The sequence below is a fragment of the Pristiophorus japonicus genome, chromosome 4 (genome assembly GCF_044704955.1).
Source record: "Pristiophorus japonicus isolate sPriJap1 chromosome 4, sPriJap1.hap1, whole genome shotgun sequence".
Classification (NCBI taxonomy): domain Eukaryota; kingdom Metazoa; phylum Chordata; class Chondrichthyes; family Pristiophoridae; genus Pristiophorus; species Pristiophorus japonicus.
The window spans coordinates 38,991,325-39,012,655 of NC_091980.1; the positions used below are offsets into that span (position 1 = coordinate 38,991,325).

Here is a 21,331-nt window from a genome sequence, read left to right on the forward strand (position 1 = left end):
CACGCAAGTGACCATTATTCAATCAACGTCAGTAGGCCATTTGATCATGGGGACATCATAGTATCCCCATGCACAACTTTAGCAGGATCTGTTGGATAGCGGTCAACAGTGGGAACCCTGATTAATTTTTGTTTTTTCCCCTTTTTCTTGACACCCCCTGAACCCAGGGACATGGAGAACTCAGCTGCCAATCGTCTGAAATCAGCTAACTGAACGTAGACCAGGTATCAAAGCTGAAACCTTCCTGGATATCAAACAAATAGGTGGCATCAAAGGAGTAATACTGGGGTGGCTTGAAATACTGTGTGGTGTTATAATGGGTGACTTTAATATGCACATAGATTGGGCTAACCAAACTGGAAGCAATACAGTGGAGGAGGATTTCCTGGAGTGCATAAGGGATGGGTTTTTTTTTTAGACCAATATGTCGAGGCACCAACTAGGGGGGAGGCCATCTTAGACTGGGTGTTATGTAATGAGAGAGGATTAATTAGCAATCTCGTTGTGTGAGGCCCCTTGGGGAAGAGTGACCATAATATGGTGGAATTCTGCATTGGGATGGAGAATGAAACAGTTAATTCAGAGACCATGGTCCAGAACTTAAAGAAGGCTAACTTTGAAGGTATGAGGCGTGAATTGGCTGGGATGGATTGGCGAATGATACTTAAGGGGTTGACTGTGGATGGGCAATGGCAGACATTTAGAGACCGCATGGATGAACTACAACAATTGTACATTCCTGTCTGGCATAAAAATAAAAATGGGAAGGTGGCTCAACCGTGGCTATCAAGGGAAATCAGGGATAGTATTAAAGCCAAGGAAGTGGCATACAAATTGGCCAGAAATAGCAGCGAACCTGGGGACTGGGAGAAATTTAGAACTCAGCAGAGGAGGACAAAGGGTTTGATTAGGGCAGGGAAAATGGAGTATGAGAAGAAGCTTGCAGGGAACATTAAGACGGATTGCAAAAGTTTCTATAGATATGTAAAGAGAAAAAGGTTAGTAAAGACAAACGTAGGTCCCCTGCAGTCAGAATCAGGGGAAGTCATAACGGGGAACAAAGAAATGGCGGACCAATTGAACATGTACTTTGGTTCGGTATTCACGAAGGAGGACACGAACAACCTTCCGGATATAAAAGGGGTCGGGGGGTCTAGTAAGGAGGAGGAACTGAGGGAAATCCTTATTAGCCGGGAAATTGTGTTGGGGAAATTGATGGGATTGAAGGCCGATAAATCCCCAGGGCCTGATGGACTGCATCCCAGAGTACTTAAGGAGGTGGACTTGGAAATAGTGGATGCATTGACAGTCATTTTCCAACATTCCATTGACTCTGGATCAGTTCCTATAGAGCGGAGGGTAGCCAATGTAACCCCACTTTTTAAAAAAGGAGGGAGAGAGAAAACAGGGAATTATAGACCGGTCAGCCTGACATCGGTAGTGGGTAAAATGATGGAATCAATTATTAAGGATGTCATAGCAGTGCATTTGGAAAGAGGTGACATGATAGGTCCAAGTCAGCATGGATTTGTGAAAGGGAAATCATGCTTGACAAATCTTCTGGAATTTTTTGAGGATATTTCCAGTAGAGTGGACAAGGGAGAACCAGTTGATGTGGTATATTTGGACTTTCAGAAGGCGTTCGACAAGGTCCCACACAAGAGATTGATGTGCAAAGTTAGAGCACATGGGATTGGGGGTAGTGTACTGACATGGATTGAGAACTGGTTGTCAGACAGGAAGCAAAGAGTAGGAGTAAATGGGTACTTTTCAGAATGGCAGGCAGTGACTAGTGGGGTACCGCAAGGTTCTGTGCTGGGGCCCCAGCTGTTTACACTGTACATTAATGATTTAGATGAGGGGATTAAATGTAGTATCTCCAAATTTGCGGATGACACTAAGTTGGGTGGCAGTGTGAGCTGCGAGGAGGATGCTGTGAGGCTGCAGAGTGACTTGGATAGGTTAGATGAGTGGGGAAATGCATGGCAGATGAAGTATAATGTGGATAAATGTGAGGTTATCCACTTTGGTGGTAAAAATAGAGAGACAGACTATTATCTGAATGGTGACAGATTAGGAAAAGGGGAGGTGCAAAGAGAACTGGGTGTCATGGTACATCAGTCATTGAAGGTTGGCATGCAGGTGCAGCAGGCGGTTAAGAAAGCAAATGGCATGTTGGCCTTCATAGCAAGGGGATTTGAGTACAGGGGCAGGGAGATGTTGCTACAGTTGTACAGGGCATTGGTGAGGCCACACCTGGAGTATTGTGTACAGTTTTGGTCTCCTAACCTGAGGAAGGACATTCTTGCTATTGAGGGAGTGCAGCGAAGGTTCACCAGACTGATTCCCGGGATGGCGGGACTGACCTATCAAGAAAGACTGGATCAACTGGGCTTGTATTCACTGGAGTTCAGAAGAATGAGGGGACCTCATAGAAACATTTAAAATTCTGACGGGGTTAGACAGGTTAGATGCAGGAAGAATGTTCCCAATGTTGGGGAAGTCCAGAACCAGAGGTCACAGTCTAAGGATAAGGGGTAAGCCATTTAGGACCGAGATGCGGAGGAACTTCTTCACCCAGAGAGTGGTGAACCTGTGGAATTCTCTACCACAGAAAGTTGTTGAGGCCAATTCACTAAATATATTCAAAAAGGAGTTAGATGAGGTCCTTACTACTAGGGGGATCAAGGGGAATGGCGAGAAAGCAGGAATGGGGTACTGAAGTTGAATGTTCAGCCATGAACTCATTGAATGGCGGTGCAGGCTAGAAGGGCCGAATGGCCTACTCCTGCACCTATTTTCTATGTTTCTATGTTCCAGAAATTAGCGTTACGATCACTACGGTTTCTAATTTGATCAATAACTTAGCTTCAGAAACTTGAATTGCTCAAGTTTGCAGATGTTGCCAAACTAAAAATGACAACTCATTCAGTGGAGTGATCTCAGAAATAACAAAATGAGTTAGATAAAATATGTAAGTGGACGGATGAAATATAATGCAGTTGTGTGTGGAGTATTGCACATATGAAGGATAAATGGGTGACATACTCCATTAAATATTTGAAATGGCTAAAAATGAAGTTGAAAGCAACCAAGGAATCTTGGTAGACTAAATGCTTAACATATCCAACCAACGCAGAGCAGCAATCAACAAAACCAATAAAATGATGAACTATATCCGAAGCAGTAGGATACAATTCAGAAGAAGTCGTGATCAAACTGCAAGTGCTTTGGTCAGGCGACAGTTTGGGTACGGTGTCCAGGTCTGGTTACCGAGACACAAGGGGAATATTCAAGTGCTGGAAACAATGTCGAGAAGAGCCACGAGGCAGGATCCTAATGTTAGAGAGCGAAGTTAAGAGAAAAAAGTGTCAACTTAGGCTTTTGATCCTTGATGGGGTTTATCCGAGAAGCACTGGACAGATATACAAGATAATAGTATGGAAAAGATATATCTCATAAATTACTTAAAACTAAATTGCAAGAGTAGGACAAGGGGGCACATTTTTAAACTAGTTAAAGGCACATTTAGGACTGATATCAAGAAGTTCTTCACACAATAGGGCTGACTTTATGGTCAGGTATTCCAGCGCTCACATGGCTATCTGACTGGCAAATCATGGGCCTGCAGTGCTTGATTTTCCATCCAGTAAATCCAGTGTCTGACCTTGGAATCAGCCTTAAAGAGTGATTAAGTGGATGAGGCGTTAAGTTGAGGCCCGGTCTACCTTCTCAGGTGAACGTAAAAGATCGCATGGCACTATTTTGAAGAAGAACAGGAGAGTTTTCCTAAATATCCTAGCTAATATTTATCCCTCAATCGACATCACTAAAACAGATTATCTGGTCATGGTGACATTGCTGTTTGTGGGACCTTGCTGTGTGCAAATTGGCTGCTGCGTTTACAACAATGACTACACTTTAAAAGTACTTCATTGGCTGTAAGGCTCTTTTGGGATGTCCTGAAGTCTTGAAAGGCGCTATATAAATGCAAGGCTTTTAATGGAATTGACTTTGATAGAATAGTGAAAGTAAAATACCTGGAGACATTTAGGAAATAATTTAGCACTGCAATGGGAGAGCTGTTGTTTTTTTTTAATGGATGATGATCGTTGAAATAGGCTTCCTCATCCCTAAATAACGTCTGAATGGTTGAATACGAACTCAAGGGGGCAGGTTTTTAACTTGCTGCCTGGGTGTAAAATTGATGTTGTGTTGTGAAATCAATGGAAATGAAAATATAGAATGGGCGGCCAGTTTTAGGTCTGGGCGGCGAGTTGAAAATCTGAGTAGTTTATATATGGGCCTATAACATTTAGCTCGGTCTGAGTTCAGATTTGGTATTTGATAATTGAAAAATCTCCTTATTTAAACTACGTTTACATTTTCTCATTTATAGTTTTATAAGTAAGCAATTAGAGAGACTCTAAATGTAACAAAAAACACCATGCAAGATACTACAGAAAACCTAGGCAAAGCTCTTCCCCTTCCCAATATCCTTCAGTTTCTCGATGGAACTATAGGGCGTGCAGGATGTAAAACTTGACAGGAATTTATTTTTATTGATTACTGGGATCAGCGGCATATCTGTGTGGTGTACAAAAGTCCAGCCATGCCAGAGATGCAATCCAATTCCACGAAAGCAGAAAATGAGGGCCTCAATGTGGCAATCTCCAAGTGAGAAGTTCATTATCTGCTGGAATATTGGATTCCCAAGCAGCAGACTCCAGTTCAAACTCACTCTAAGTCACATCTTGCAGTTGTCTTGTAGATGGGTCATTTTGCTAGCCTCAGTCATGTCATCAGGAGAGAATAGAAGACTGACCCATGAAGTCTCTTCTCATCTGACTTAAGTGCACCCCCTAATGGCTAACAAAGAAGTTGCTTCAGGATGATTTGGGTATGTTCATCAATTACCACCCAACATTCCTAACTTAAATGGTCAATGTGGATATGATGAGCTAACTTTGTAAATGGAAATATAAGGTTGCTCATCATTTCTGTATGTTTATCCCCAGCATTCCCTACAAATTCATTTTCTAATTTTGTCTTAAGATATTTTCTGCACATGTGAAGCACAGGCAAGGTGCATACAAAACGGGAAAGAATGAAGCGGGCACATATCTCAATCAGGAGGCAGATGGTTTGTGTTTCCTCTTGGTTAGCAGTAAGAAAGGGAGAGCCAAAGACGGGAGAGTTTATTACAAAAATAACAAAACTATATACACATTTTTTTTTAAATGTATTTAGTGCAATTTGCTTACAGGCAAAGTGTGCCAGTGGAGGAAGGTGACTGCAGTGAGAAAGAAGTGGCCGAGGAAGAGGAAGAACAAGAAGAATACAATGAAGGAATACCATGGGAAAATGAAGACATTGCTGAGAATGCCAATGAGCAGACTGACGATCAGTCAGCACTCACAGCAATAGTTGCAGTGAAGGTGAATATTTGCAGGAAATAATGGATCTGTCTGGCTAACTCTCTATGAATCATTCAGAATTACAGTTGCTGCCATTTAGAAAGAGCCTTGAGACCAGGTTGCCTAGTTGTAGAGGCATAGCAAATAGTGGTGATATGTATTAAAAATTGTGAATTATTATGGGTCGCAGAATTTCGGTTAATGGAATTAGTGATTGATTTAGGACTAATGGATGAATTTGTGTTGCGGGAAGAAACTAAAAGCAAAAAGATAGAAAATATAAGAAAAATCCAATTTAGATGAGGCTTTTTGCAGTTCATGTTCAATATCGCAGTAATAAAGCTACTGCTAACAACATTGTTAGTAACAACATTGCACATCACCACTGTTACACAACTTGGTTGGATTATGAACATATTATCTCCACAGGTCGATAAAGAGACCAACACAGAGGAGGCCGTGGCAACAACTTCTGCAGTGCGTCCAAAGGATAGAAGAGCCCATACTACTCAGCAGAGCCCATTTGTGAGAGGCAGTGCTATTATTCGTTCAAAAACCTTCTCTCCGGGTGCACAAAATCCCTATGTATGCAGGGTAAGAATTGATTCTATTGGATTTTGTTCTTAACATCTTTATATCTTTTGAATGCAATCTACAGCTTACTGCTTGGTGGTTTTCAGCTTCTGCCCCCACTGAGCTGATTTCTTCCCTCGTCCTTGTTCTCATCCTCCATCTTTCCCCAGCACAGCCCCATCTTCACCCCTACTCCTCTTTATCCACATTCCCCTCGACTGTCCATGGTGAACATGGTCAGCAATTTCAGCTCCCTTCTGAAAAGCAGCAGTAAAATGACACTGCTGCATTTAAGAAAATTGACCGTCATATGTCCATCTAGCTGGCAGGATCTTTTTTATTGATCTTACGCTCCCTTCTCAAACTTACTAACTGCATTCTTCAGCTTATGCATAACCGTGCTGATGCTTGCTAATGTAGATGAGAGGGACGTAGGGTGCTTGTAGCGCTGTTTTGTTCTGAACCCTTTTCCAGGTCAGCAATGGCAGAGAAATAACTAACGTTAAAATTTTGGCTGCAAGAAAACCTTCAAACAGAACTTGTCTTGCAATGTACTTGGTGTGATGTTTGTGTCCTCGTGTGCATACCTGTGTAACAGTAACTGTGGAGGAGGTTAAAACATAAGAATATGATGGCACTAGCTCTGAGCTTAGGATAGGTAGGCCCGTGGTTTCTCCTTTCCTTACTACCTTTGTGCCCTTAAAAGTGAGGCTGTCCAGGGTAGCCACCTCCAACTGAGTTAAAGGCTTATGATTCTTGCATTTTCCAGTTCTGATCTGTTCCCTTATATTATGTGCCATCCTGTTGTGCAAGTAGATAAGTATGCCCAAGATATTGTCAATTGAAGGAGCATATATGCAGTGACAGAGTTGCAAACAACCTGGGTGTCAGTAAATGAAAATGCATGATGCAGCTAGGTTTTGTTACTATGATTTGATGTGTGAATCCTGGGCAGATGTCCATATGGCAAGGTTTTCACTTGTGAGTTTCAGCTTGAAGATATATCCTGCTAAACTATGTGTATGCATGAGATGCTATAAATGTGAAATAGGTTAATAGGCAGGGACAATGTTTGCCTTGCGGGGGCCCAATCATTGATTTGGTTTGAGACCGTACATTTTGCTAGACAGTGATACTAAATACTACCAAGTTAATTTGGTATCAAATCAGCAAACATACTCATGAAAAGGCATGTTTGTTATCGGTAATATAAAAATAGTTGACAACTTGATAAGTGATAACGATATTAGCTAAGAAAAAGTATATGTGACAGAAAAGGGAGATCTTTTTAAGATTTAAATATGCTTTTAATCACACCATGAAATGATTGTTAAGATTGATTTTCTAGTTGGAGCCCTCAAAGTAATATTTTGAACAGCGGTTGAGTTCACCACTCGGACTCCAATATGTTAGATCGGTTGTTGACTGAGCATATTGGTTGTGTATTCATAGTAGTATTCATGGTGCTGGTTTTATGTCTAGATTAGGAATATATCAGATTCAGAATTCCTTTATTCTAACCCTCCATTTTGTTTTCTGAATCAATGTAAGCATTTGGGGCCAGTTTTCTACCATTGAAGACTGGGTCTGATACATGGACAGATTCTATCAGTTTGACGAGCACCTGCACAGCCTTCCACACGGATCCTGCAAACCACAGACCCTGACCCCCATGTACGTGCTCCGCAAATCCCCTCCCTGTCCTTCCTCCTCTAATTGATCCTCGCATCTTCTATTTGGAAAGTTACCGCCCTCTAACCATGTCATGGTTGGACACAGCATCTGTCTAACAGAGCAAGTCATCGCATCGCTACAATGGATTGGATAACTGGGTTGCCGATGTATAAGTAGCCAGTGGATCTATTCCCTACCCCGCAGCTGTCACGACAGGATGACTGAGAGTAAAGGTGATAGTGCTCCAGTAGAAGGTAAACAGCAAGTTGGGAAAGAGACATTTTCATTACGATTAGCTTCTGTTTATGGAAATGTACATGACTTATGGAAATTTCCTTTTTTTGTTGGTCTTGCTGTTTTGAGATTGGCAAATTGGGAATAGTTCTCCAGTTCCTAGAATAACATGAGTGCAGGCCACGGGTCCCTTACTAGCTCAGGGTTCCATCCATTTGTGCAGATTGCGCAGCCTGTTGACAGGCAAAACTTTGTAGCATCAATCCTGAGCCTGACATTTGGTACTTTTGTGCTCTCTTACCATGCCAGGTCTCTTAAATTGCATCATCTCTTTCTGCAATGTTCCGGGTTCTGGAAATACTCTACAAGTGTTGAGCCTGGCCATTATTTTATGGGAAGGTGCCATAAAATGCCGCTCCATCTTCGGGTTAGAGGCAGGAGGCTCTTGTGGAGCTTAAACATTGGCATGGATCACTTTGGATGAATGGCGTTTCTGTGCTGTATGGGGTCTGTTCCCCTGCTGTTGGACTGCCACTCTTCTCCTTCCCCAACCCCCTCCCCATACAGACACACACACAATGCAGCTTTGGAAAATATTTCAAAACTATTTTCAGCCTATTTTAAAGACTGAAAGAATTTTGCCACATAATTGGCCACTTAACTGGTCATCGCACCTCTCTAACTTTTCCCAGCCTCGCTTGAACAAGGTTAACTGTCCTTCGCAATGAGACAAATATGATACCACTAATACTGCAACGGAACCACATAATCATTTCTACATCCCATTTGTCTATAACAGGGCGCCTGTTTTGTACCATTCATTACAGTGGAACTCCTTGGAAATGTTCTATGCCTCTATTACAGAGTGCAAAAGATCTGCATTACTTCTAATATCTTAATATTTACTTTGTGTTCTGCAGGATTTGAAGCCATAAGTGAATATTTGCATTGTTCAAGGTGACCTAATTTAATTTTTCAAATTTGTGAAATCTGTTTTTCCAAAGCAAGCATCCAGTTTTTTAAAAATCTTCAATCATAACTTGAATTATTGATACCTGAAAACATCTTGGTTCCTTGTCTTTGTACCTTCTCAACAGCAATCATTTTTAAATATGTTTACTCAGAAATGTTTTGAGGATCAACAGTGTCCTTTTTCTGAGGAAACTATCACTTTGAGCTTAATCAGCACATTCCAAAACCTCAGCAATTCAATCCAAATTTTAAAAATAGCAATATATAGTTTACATGAAAGTGATTAGAGAGAAAAGTGGGGGGATGGTTGAGGAAGTCCCAGAGAGTCGAGCCATCATTGCTGTCACTGGAGAAAAGACAGCAGCATATTGTCTATATTTAATATGCTGAGCATGAAAAAAGATACTAAAAGGTTTGGTCCTGTGGCATTCTATGCTTCGATCAAGTATGAGCTTCCCTGGAGTTTACTGTGCTGTGACAACCCTATTGTGAAGATATATATTAGGTGTCAAGTGAGCAATCTCTTTGCTAATAATTAAATAACAATGATTATCTTTTTCAGTTAAATCGAAGTGATAGTGACAGCTCAACATTATCCAAGAGGACCCCCTTTGTTCGGAATGCCATGGAACGGCGCAGTTTGCGAATGAAAATGGTAAGGATTAAAATAAAGCATTTTTTGTATGGAAGAAAACCCTTGTCAATTTTAGATTATATCTAAAGTGTATCGATTTTTAAAAATCTAAATAGTTTAGCTTTAAAATAAATGCAGTACAGATAAAGAATTGTATTTTTAGCTTCAACAACATGTATTTATCCAATGCCTGTAACAGAGAAAAATATTCCAAAGTATTTCCGAGGAAGAGAGGAACAGATAAACTTTTTGTAGGAGAGTTGGAAGAGATGACGGAAGGGTTGGATTTTTCAGGAGGTTTTTTAAAACGTTGAGAGAGATAGGAGAGAGAGCTTGGAGAGTAGGGCCAAGACAGCAGAAGACTTTAAAGCACAATGGTAAAGAGATATGCAGAAAAGGGCAGAATCCGAGGACAGGAGGGAGCACAACACTGAATAAATGGAGTGGAGCGAAGCTGTGGGTAGATTTGTAGGTGAGATGAGGATTTTAAATTTTAATACTTTGAAATTTGTAGAGGGTGGTGATAATGAGGCTAGGGACAGGGCATTGGAGAAATTGAGTCTGGAGTAATTTTATCTGAAAGAACAGATACTCTTTAGTTCATTCTGTTGAAGGAGCCGTGTTCAATAGTAGAACTCCGTGTGACATCCAAATCTGCAGGGAAAGGTACAGCTATGTTATAAGCATGTAGTGTAATGTTGCTTTTAGTGTTACAAGAACCTCACTCATTGGATAGAATGTTTGTAATTACAAAGTAGTAACAATGTGAATATAAAGGCATAAGAATACCTGCGGTGGCAGAGCATTTTGAATGCCCAGTGTACTGAGCCTTAATGCACTAGACATTCAAAGTGCTCTGCCACAACATTGGATATAGATTTATATTTTCTGTTCATATTTGCAGTTCATAACATACTATGATCACTAAAAAAAAACATACAGAAAATGTTCTTTGCAACTGATTTTGTAGAAGTAGTCTTGATGGTGACACAAATAAGGGGCTAAAAATTCAGTCTAGCCCGGTTTGAGGCGGTGACACTGCCTAGTCGCTAACTTTAGCGCGGGGCGGGTGTTTACCACCTCCAACCGAAATATTCATTCTTAGCGCCCCAAAAGGGGATTGGAGTGCTAAGGGAAGCGTTCCACACCCCTCTTAGGGCGCTAACCTTGATTTCTGGGACACTATCATGGGAGCTCTTATGAAGTTCTGGCACTTTGAAATTGGCATCCTAACGCCTAAAGGGGAGGTCAGCTGGACCACCCGAAAAGTTAAAGATAAGCCAAGGCAGCTAAACAACAGTGTCCAGCATCTAGGAGAGATGCATTAAAGGGGAAAAAAATTATTTAACTGCCCACCTGCTCCTCCTCGGACATATCACCCCGGCAGCTTCTCCGTTGTAAGATTTCTAAATCTCTGGCATTAAATTGACAGCGAGACTGATTCTTTTAAAATAATTCGGAACAGTTTATTTAAAACAGTTTGGAACATATACATGCACATCTATCAGCAGTCGTCAGTTACCTTATGGATCTACTTAGTTACATGGGGGCCAAGTTTCGGCCTGAGTTGCTCCTGTTTTTTTGGAGCAACTGGTTTAGAATGGAGTATCTTAGAAATTGCAATTCTCGGCATTTAGTTTGCTCCAGTTCTAGTCAGTTAGAACAGTTTCAGTTTGGAACAGATTTTTTTTTTCAAAAGGGAGCGTGTCCGGCCACTTAGGCCCGTTTTGAAAGTTTAGGCAGTGAAAACTTAGTCCAAACTAACTAAGAATGGAGTAAGTGTAGATTTTTGTACGCTCAGAAAAACCTTGCCTACACTTAGAAAATCAGGAGTAGGCTACAAATCAGGCGTAGGGAATGTGGGGGTTGGGGGGGTGGTTTAAAGGGAAGTTTACAAACATTAAACGCTTCAGTTTTACAAATAAAGATCCATCATCAATAATAAATGATAAATACATCAATAAATCATCCAATAAATCAATCAAAAAAAATGAATAAAAAATTAACAAATCAATAAATAAAATATTTTCTACTTACCGACTGCAGCACCGGGAGCCCTCCAACAGCGTGCTGGGACGGGACCCCCCCCCACCAGTGTGTCTCTGTCAGTGTCTCTATCTCTCTCTGTCTGTGTGTGTCTCTCTCACTCTCTGTCTGTCAGTGTCTGTGTTTCTGACAGCGAGGGAGGGGGAGGAAAGAGGGAGGAAGAGTGGGGGGGGAGAGGAGTGAAGAGAGGAGAGGAAAGCTGAACGGGCCCAAGACTTCGGGCGGGGCCCGCCCCCAGCACCGGAGTTAAAGGTAGGAGGGGGAAGGGGAGGGAGCGGGGGGAGGGTCGGGTCCTGGGGTGGGGGTGGGGGGAGTCAGATCGAGGCGGGGGAGCGGGAATCGATTTGGGTCGGGCGGGGGAGCGCGGGTCGGGTCTGGGCGGGGAGTCGGGTCCGGGAGCGGATCGTGAGTCGGGTCGGGTCCATGGGGGGGGTGGTCGGTCAGGTCCTGGGGCGGAGGGGGGGGTCGGGTCCTGGAGGTGGGTCGGGTCGAGTCCGGAGTGGGAGTGTCGGGTCGAGTCGGGGGGGGGGCTGTGGGGTGGTTTGAAAGAGCCAACTGAAGGGAGGAAGCAGGAGGTGCAGCCTGATCCACGCTGTCCCAGTGAGGCCATTCGACCAGGGCTAGGGGCTGCGTTCTTCGGGCCCCTCCCACACAGTTTTGGGCGCCTGTAGCTACTGCACATGCGCGGCCACTGTAACGTGCCTGTGCAGAGGTCCCGGCACTGTTTTCAGCGCAGGGACCTGGCTCCGTCCCCCACAGCTCGTGCTGCGCCACGCCCAGCTCCAGAGGACCTGCAGAGAGCCGGAGAATCTAAGTATTTTTTAGGCGCGCTTTCGAGCGTGAAAAACGAGCGTCCAGGTCGGGGCTGCGCCGTTCTAGGCGCGGCCCGAAACTTGGGCCCATGGATACAATGTTACAATAATGATTTATAAAAATATATACGTCACTTTCCTTTGGTTGGCTGGCTGAGCACACGGCTTGCTGTTTCGGCTGATCTTCAGTAGGAGGTCTGCCGTGTGCTCGGGAGAGAAGGAGAAGAGAGAGAAATATTTTTGGTTTGAATTCTTATACCTCTCAAAGCGATTGTTCCTCAGAAAGCCCCAGGATTGGATCTTGGTCCCAGAGCAGTTCCTTATTGGTTCTCCTCACCCATGTGTCTGTCTGGAGACATTCCTTGATTAGGTTAATGGCTTTCCAATTAACACAATACACAAACACCATGCTGGAGGTCTGTGAGCTTTCATTTTGAATCTTTCAAAACCGTCTTTTTGTATAATCTACACTTTCAACATATACACATACACAGAATCAATTTTCTTACTGAACACTTTTATTCTTACACCGTGACGCCTGTTTTCCCTGTCAGAAGTAGTGGCAAGCGGAAGCAGTCAAGTTTGCAACCGCGGCACTATGGGGGCATTACACACTCAAACATCATCAAGTGGGTGGCGCTAGAATGCACAGCGCTAACTCTTAGCACTGCAGTAAACCTCCACTGAAGGTAGTGGGAGGTGCTGCCAGCGCGGCGCTCGGTCAGTAAGAGCTTAGCGGCTCGTTAGCGTCTGGCGCTAGCAGGTGACATTAGCAACCAAATTTTTTACCTACTATGTTTTTGTTTAGTTTTGGTTTAATGGCTGTTCCTTTAAATTCCATCACTGTGTATAAACAGTTTCAAAACACAACTGCAATTCGGATCCCTGTACCAAACTTATTTTAGTACAGTGTTGCAAATTCATTATGGACTGGCGAGACAAATAATTCAAACTGTAATAATGTTGTGTGATTGGTTCAGTTTGTATATGACTGGCTGACTCTTTTTAAGTGAGATATTCAAAATCCAGAATGTCCCCAGAACTCTCTTACTAAATATAAAAAGAGTTGATCTGTTCAAACCGAAAGAGTCTTTTGAAAATCTCAGGTAAAGGATCGATTGAAACTGGTGAAAGAAATGTCACTTTGAATTTTCAAGAAATAATTTATATTAATTAGGCTGCCACAGCGGTAAGAAATTCTACGAAAAGAAACACTGGACCATAATTTGCTGTAGCAAGGCAACGAACGGCGTGCGCCGTTCGTTAGACTTGTTCTTACCCATTTAATCACTATGGTATTTTACGCTGCAAGTTTCTGCAAGTGCAAGCTAATAACATTGCAGCAAGGGAAACCAGGCATCTGGAACCTAAGTGAACAAGGCAAGGAACTGCACATCTCCTTAATCAAGATTGAAGGGTTGTGAAATTAACTGCGCAAGAATTAAGAAGGAAGTGTAAATTAGAGTGGATGAATTCAATGTCAAATCAGGTACAGAAACAGAAATAAAGAGAGGAGAAGAAAGATCAGGTGCAGCAACGGAAATAGAGAAGGAAAGAAAGATTGGATTACGAGAGAGATGAGAAAAAAAGAGGCCAAAAGGACAAGTAAAACATTTAAAAAGAAAATTAAATGTTACATTTTGAAAATCTCCAACAATTAAAACTTAAAACTTAAAAAATTGAAACTAACAGTTAATTTTCAGTGCCAGAGAGGTTGCCTGGCAGTACTTAGACTGAAATGGACAGTAGAGCACTTTAGCAGGCTCTCTATGTTCCGTTGGAAGATTGCCGCGGTCGACCGAATCCTGAACAGGCACCGGTTATAGATGAGCAGACCTTTGTGCGTGTTGATGCAGGTGAGGCCTTTCAAAGACTCCTCCAGCTCCTGCGTCATGTAGGTCGAGGTCGGGTCCAGCTTGTGAACGTCTTCCCTCCAGCCAGGGTCGCGAATAGGTTGTCTGCCTTGGATAGCGGGCACTGGTCCTGTAGCGAAAAACGGTTAATCGTTACTTTATAGTCCCCACAAATTCTAACCGTGCTGTCCTCTAAGTACCAGGACAGTCTGACTAGCCCACTCGTTGAATTCCACCGGCACGATGATGCCTTCTTGCTGCAGCCCGTCCAGCTCAATTTCCACTTTCTCACGCATCATGTACGGTACCGCCCGTGCCTTGTGGTGGATGGGTTGCGTACCGGGAACCAAATGGATCTGCACTTTCGCCCCTGAGAAGCTTCCAATGCCTGGCTCGAACAACGATGGGAACTTGCTCAGAACCTCGACAGACGAAAGCGCTCAGATGTCGTCCCAGTTCCAGCGGGTTTTTCCCAGCCAGCTTCTGCCAAACAATGTGGGGCCATCCCCTGGCACAATCCACAGCGGGAGTTCGTGTACTGCTCCACCATAGGAGACTTTGACTTCTGCACTGCCAATTACAGGGATTAATTCCTTGGTGTAAGTCCTTAGTTTGGTGTGAATAGGGTTGAGCTTGGGCCTGTGTGCCTTTTTGCCCCACAGCCTGTCGAAGGCCTTTTTACTCATCATGGACTGACTTGTACCCGTGTCCAGTTTCATAGATACTGGAATACCGTTCAGTTCAACTTTCAACATTCTTGGTGGACATTTCGTGGTGAATGTGTGTACCCCATACACTTCTGCCTCCTCGGTACGAGTCTCCAATTCAGCCTGATCCACAGTGGATCGATCTTCCTCTGCAACGTGGTGGTTTGCAGAGTTTGCAGCTCGCTTGCACATTCGCTGGAGGTGTCCCATTGTTCTGCAACCGTTGCACGCGTAGTGCTTGAAGCGGCACTGATGGGGCCAATGATCACCTCCACAATGCCAACAAGGTGTTAACTGCCTCGCATTAACGATTGATGGCGGACTCTGGGTCATCTGAGGTTGGGCAGCAGCAGCCGGCATGTACATTCTTCCATGTATATTTCTGCTCAAAACCGACGTTACTTTATGCAGAGTACTCTGCAAAATCTGTTTGGTGTTGTCGCTGGTGGACATAAATGCCTGGGCTATCGTTATGGCTTTACTTAGGTTCAGAGTTTCTACAGTCAACAGTTTGCGAAGGATTGTCTCATGGCCAATGCCCAGTACAAAAAAGTCTCTAAGCATTTGTTCTAGGAATCCCTCAAACTCTCAATATCCTGCGGGGCGTCTTAGTTCGGCGACATAGCTCGCCATTTCCTGGCCCTCCGATCGTTGACGCGCGTAGAACCGATATCTCGTTATCAAAATTTTTTCCTTAGGATTTAGGTGCTCCCAGACCAGCGTACACAATTCTTCATAGGATTTCTCTCTTGGTTTTGCTGGAGCTAGGAGGTTCTTCATGAGGCCATAGGTTGTTGCCCCTCAACAGTTAGGAGGATCGCCCTTTGTTTGGTAGTGTTCTTGTCTCCTTCCAGCTCGTTGGCCACGAAGTATTGGTCGAGTCTCTCCACGAAGGCCTCCCAATCGTCCCCTTCTGAGAACTTCTCCAGGATACCAACTGTTCTTTGCATTTTCGCGCGGTTGTTCATTACCTCATCGCCAATTGCTATGCTCATAATAAAGGATGAAACTGAGTACTGTGTACAATGAGCAAATGTGACCTTAGCTTCCTTAATAAGACTTCAGAGTGCAGGTACCTTGTGGGTGGCCTGCTTATATACCGTGCTCCCAAGGGATGCTGGGACCCCTTAGGATTCCAATAGATAGGCCCTCTGGTGGTGGTGTAATACAGGTTACAAGGGGTTAAATACATAACAGACAGAACTTGACTTTTTGAGGCGATTTTTATTTTTTATCTACCGCACAAGTACAGCAACTTCATGCCATTCAATGTATTTCAATGTGAGGTTGTTATGGAATATTTCAAAATACTCGACACAAGTCTGAAAATTAGGGTACAAACAGTCTTTATTCTCGTGCGTGGGAGACAACTTGCTCTCTGTCTTGAGCCAAGTTTCTCAAATTGATACGACATGTACCTGATTTTTATACATTGTACGATGCGTCATTTGAATGTCCCCGCCTCCCGTCTAGAACATGGTTTTAATTCTGTTACTACCGGGTGTCCACCTTAATTTAAATAACCGTTAGACAATAGGCAGTTGAGGTCAGTCAGCTCAGTTAGCTTAATCATATTTTGCTTTATCTTGTTTAGCCTTGTCCATTGGTTCGCCACACAGGCTACTGTCCAAGATGGTCAGCCCAATTTAGCTTAATCATTTTACGCTTTATCTTGTTTAGCCTTGTTCATTGTTTTGTCACACAAGCTGTTTGTTCAAGATATCAGTGGTTTCTTGCCACATAAGCTATGGCCCCTGTCTCGGGGCCCCTCGTCTCCCTCGTGCTCCCCTTTCAGTTTCCCTTTTTGGCTCTTGGCTATAATTGGCCCAAGGTAGCCACTGAGTTTAAGTCCAGATAGTCTGGAGAAGTTTGCTCCAATCTGTAAATGTTCTCGTACTCAGCTCTCCGCGAACGGTTGCGGCTTTTGCCAACTTTGATTTGTCGCCAGAATTTGTAAAAGCAGCTTGCTATCAGGTATATAGTGCTTATTACCTGGAGAGTGAGCTGTTCGGGTTGCCAGGCGGGGCCTTGCCACCGTGGAAGTGTTCGTGCGGGGCTTCGCCGCTATGGAGTTGTTCGTGCGGGGCTTCGCCGCTATGGAGTTGCTCGCGTGGGGCCTTGCCGCCGACGAGATGCTTGCGCGGGGCCTAGCCACTGTGGAGTTGCTCGCGTGGGGCCTCGCCGCCGACGAGATGTTTGCGCGGGGCCTAGCCACTGTGGAGTTGTTCACGCGAGGCCTCGCCGCTGTTGAAGTGTAGCGGGGCCCCGCCGAGCAGATGTTCGTGCGGGGCCCCGCCGCCGAGATGTTCGCGTGGGGCCCCACTGCCGAGGACTTTATCAGGCTGGACCCTGCCACCGTGGAGGAGTTCTTTGTCTGGCCCGAGGTAGGTGGGGTCGGGCAGCTGAGGTAAAGGGGAGGGAGGGGGGGCCGGGAGAAGTCGGGCCGGGGTGAGGCTGGGCCGTGCGAAGTCGGGGCAGGCAAAGTCAGGCCGGGGCGAAGTCGGTTCGCCAAGGTGGTGGGAGTCCGGATATCGGAACATTTTCCGGTTTCCAGATGACCCCGCCGCTGATCGGCCCAGTGTCCGGATTCCGGAACATTCTGGATTCCGGAATTCCAGATTTTGGAGGTCGAACCTGTATTACTATCAGTTGTTGATGTCCAATAGTGGTTGGTGTTTGTGGGTGGAAACAGAAGCTCGCCGTGTTGATCGGGCACATGAGGGGTCCGTAGGCGGACTGTTTTTCACTCATAGTCACACAGTACTTACCCTTACCCTGGTAGGCAACGCAGGTTGACTCATATTGGGTCAACATCACTTCCACAGTGCAATTTGTGGTAGTATTAAATCTGCATAGTTCCTGGGTTCCAGTCCCAACTGGGTGTGGGCACATTACTGAGTTTCCATACTCCTTGCATTCTGTCAGTGATACTCGTATCAGGGTCTCTCCCATACCAGGTGCTGGCTCCTTCATAGTGGCATGGTTAAAGGTTGGATAATATCTGACATGTGCCTTTCTCTGATTTACCCCTATATTTTCCACGGTACAGTGGGTTAGGTTTTTGGCCCTCGGCCATGGCTGGGATCATCATGATCATTCCGGGGTATTGTGCGTGATTAGTCACACAATTTGTATCAGTGGGGTATACTTGGATCAACCCTCGGAGTTGGCATGCTGTCAGATTGCTTGGATTACTGGCCATGCCTTTTACTTCCTCGTTACTGATCCAGCTAGGGACCTCTCCCTGGTGCAGCTGCTCCATATTGGCACAGACTTGATCAGTTACCCATGCCCCAGAGGCGTGACATAGCATTTTTTTATTTTCTTGCTGGTTCTGTGTTTTGGCATCTATTAGATGGTTGGTTGTCTTTTCATGTGCCTCTAGGATGTGGGTTATTTCCAACAGGGTTTCTGCCACATTTGTCCCCAGCTGGCTTCCCTTTTGGGCCTCGATGTTTATTTGTGTCAATACCCGCTTTAGTTTGTCATTTAACCTTCCTAGCTCTTGGTCCACTGTCTCGATATCTAGGGTATTGACTAGTGAAGTTCCCGTGTTGAACACAGTCCCCACATCCTCCAGTGTGCTTTTTCTTCTTGCCCCACTTACTTTCTCCTTTAATAAGCATCCCTGACCCTTGGGCAGCTTGGTCTATAACATTTTTTATCAGCGTTTTATATAGCTTGTTGGGTTTGTGGGCTACACCATATTGGGAGGTATATCCGTGCCAGATTTAATACCACAGGCACAAACTCGCGGCGTACATTATCATACAATATTTTTCTATTGTCCACCAATGCCAGTTCACCTTTAGGACCTGGGGTTGTCTCCAGACACTCCCAGGGTTTCAGTGTCGTAGTGGTTGGTGGTGGCGTCATTGTTGGTGGCTTCGTAGGTAAGGTAGTTATTGTTGGGTGTGGTGGCCAGACTCCTCTCCATCCTGTGTCGCTTGAATGTGCTAAACTAGGGCAGTTCAAACTGCCCGGTGAGACTTCCTTGTTTTCAGGGTCTTTCAGGTTTGCTGGTATTCACCACCAACACTACCCATGTACACCCGTCTTTATCCAATTCAACATCATAGAAGTTGGTGCAGTTGTGGGTACCATTCGAGTGTCCTCCTACGCCATTCGAGTATCCTCCTACTGCGTTTCTGCTGGTGAAGAGGGACCATTTTTCATGTTCCGCACATTCTACGCATATTGGTGCCCTTGTGCTTGCCTGGATTATTCCATTAATGCATGTTACACCGTTCTCCATGTTAAATCATATATCGGAGTGGAATCGTACACATTCACCCTCGCTGATGGTTTGCTCAAGGCCGGTGATGACCCATAATAGCAGCGTCATGGTTGCGGTTTACCTGTGAGGATATATAATGGTTTTAATCATCACCAAGAATTAGAGGCCATTACTACTATATTTCTTAATCTGGGTCCAGTGTTTCCACCGTCCCTTTCCATTCATATCTACACATGCACACATATCGCTTGTCAGTATTACTTCTTGGGGTCCAGTCCACCGCGGGGCAAATCCTGATCGCCCAGACAATGTTTGGACTATTACGGAATCCCCTAGCCTTGGTAGGGATTCTATTGGTTCTGCATTTTTGTTTTCCTGATCTTCAATAACCTGTTGTTCCCTTACCTCCTTTCGCAGAGCTTTAAGTTATTTGTCTAATATTTTAACATAATTTTTGATTTGATCCCTGATTGGCCCTAATTCTGCACTTCCAGTGGAGGTAAGCACATGGCGCGTCCGGTCATTAACTCGTATGGAGTCTGTCCGGTTGGGTGTTGCTCGTAGGCGCATTAATATACATGGTAATACATCTGACCATGATTTTCCCGTTTCTGTGATAGCTTTGGCTATGGCTGTTATAAGAGTTTGTTTATACATTCAACAATTCCTGAGCTTTGTAGGTGATAAGGTATGTGAAATCGTTGTTGGCTACCTAATACTTTACAAGCCTTTTTCATTATCTTTCCTGTAAAGTGGGCTCTCTGATCAGAGTCAATTGCAAAGGGATACCCCACCTCGGGATGATCTCGTATCCAAATATTTGGACTACCGTGTTGGCAGAGCAATCTTTTGTAGGGTATGCCTCTATCCACCGTGTGAATTGGTCTGTTATTACCAGGCAGTATGTTTCACCTCTACTGTTTGATAATGGTCCCGTAAAATCTATTTATAGATTCTCCCAAGCTCCCTTTGGTCTAGGTTGATATGCCATTCATATCCTTATGGGTCATCCAGGATTGTGTTGGGAACATATGCAGCGTTGACACTGTTTAGCCACATCCCCACCTAATCCATACCACCACCAATCTTTTCTGAGTCTGTTTATCATATTTCCCCTTCCCATGTGGTCAGGCCCATGATATATGCCTGCACTCAGAAAGAAGTGTGCCAGTGGCCACTACCCGCAATTCCTTTCTCCTTACCCCATCTCCATCTTGTTTAGCCCTTTTCCCAACCTTCTTTTTGCTCAACGTCTGTGTCCTCCTGTAGTTTCTTTATATTCATTTTCTCTGGTCCAGAGGCTGCTGCAGCTATTTAGACCACGGTTCCGTTTCTGCCGCCTTACGGGTGGCTGTGTCGGCTACCTTGTTCCCCCTTTGGATCTCATCTGTCACCCTTTGGTATGCTTTTACTTTGATTACCTCCGCCTCTGTGGGACCCTTTGCGGCTTCCACAAAATTCTTTACTGTGTTCTCATGTCTGATATGCCCTCCTCCGGAGGTGATGTATCTTCTTTGACTCCAGGCGGTCATGTAACCATGTAGCACGCCGAAGGTGTACCTACTATCTGTATAAATGTTTACTCGCTTTCCTTTTGCTAATTCTAGAGCTCGAATTAAGGCGACTAGTTTGGCTACTTGTGCTGACATAGATCCTTCTAGCCCTCCTTTCGCTATCACTTTTTTGTCCTGATTTACCACTGTCCACCCGCTATGTGGCTCCCCATCTATATATTTTCTAGATCCATCCACATATAGTGTGAAGTCTGGGTTCTCAATGGCTTTGTCCAATATTCCTCTGGGATTATCTAACTCTCTCTCGCGATTTTACAGAGGTGTTCTTTACCTTCGAATAGAATTCCGTCGGCGGGGTTAGGACGGGAATCCTTAATTATCTGTACTGATCGGTCCTTGGGAATTAGGATTGCCTCCCAAATGGCCCCCTCTGCTGTCCGATACTGCCGTCAGTTTTCCTGTGTTTAATAGTTCTACTAGTGTATGCTGGGTGTTATGCCTGTAATACACTTATGAATGACTCCACGGGGCAATATGTTGTACTCAAACAGTAGTGACCTTGGTCCTTTATTCGTAACTCCAGAGTGAGGCACAAGCATGGTGGGCAGCCTTTTATACTGGACCCTGCACACCTATGCAGGTGACCCTCAGGTCTCCC

The 21,331-nt window shown here is 44.4% G+C and overlaps 1 protein-coding gene across 2 annotated transcripts in view; it reads left to right on the plus strand.

Moving 5' to 3' along the window:
• wwc1 (WW and C2 domain containing 1) overlaps positions 1-21,331 on the plus strand; it is a 197,511-nt gene that overhangs the window by 149,091 nt on the left and 27,089 nt on the right. For both annotated transcript variants that reach the window (XM_070878102.1, XM_070878103.1), the window contains 3 exons: positions 5,267-5,438; positions 5,847-6,011; positions 9,433-9,525. In XM_070878102.1, the coding sequence (XP_070734203.1) occupies positions 5,267-5,438; positions 5,847-6,011; positions 9,433-9,525 (430 nt within the window). The remainder of the gene's footprint in view (positions 1-5,266; positions 5,439-5,846; positions 6,012-9,432; positions 9,526-21,331) is intronic.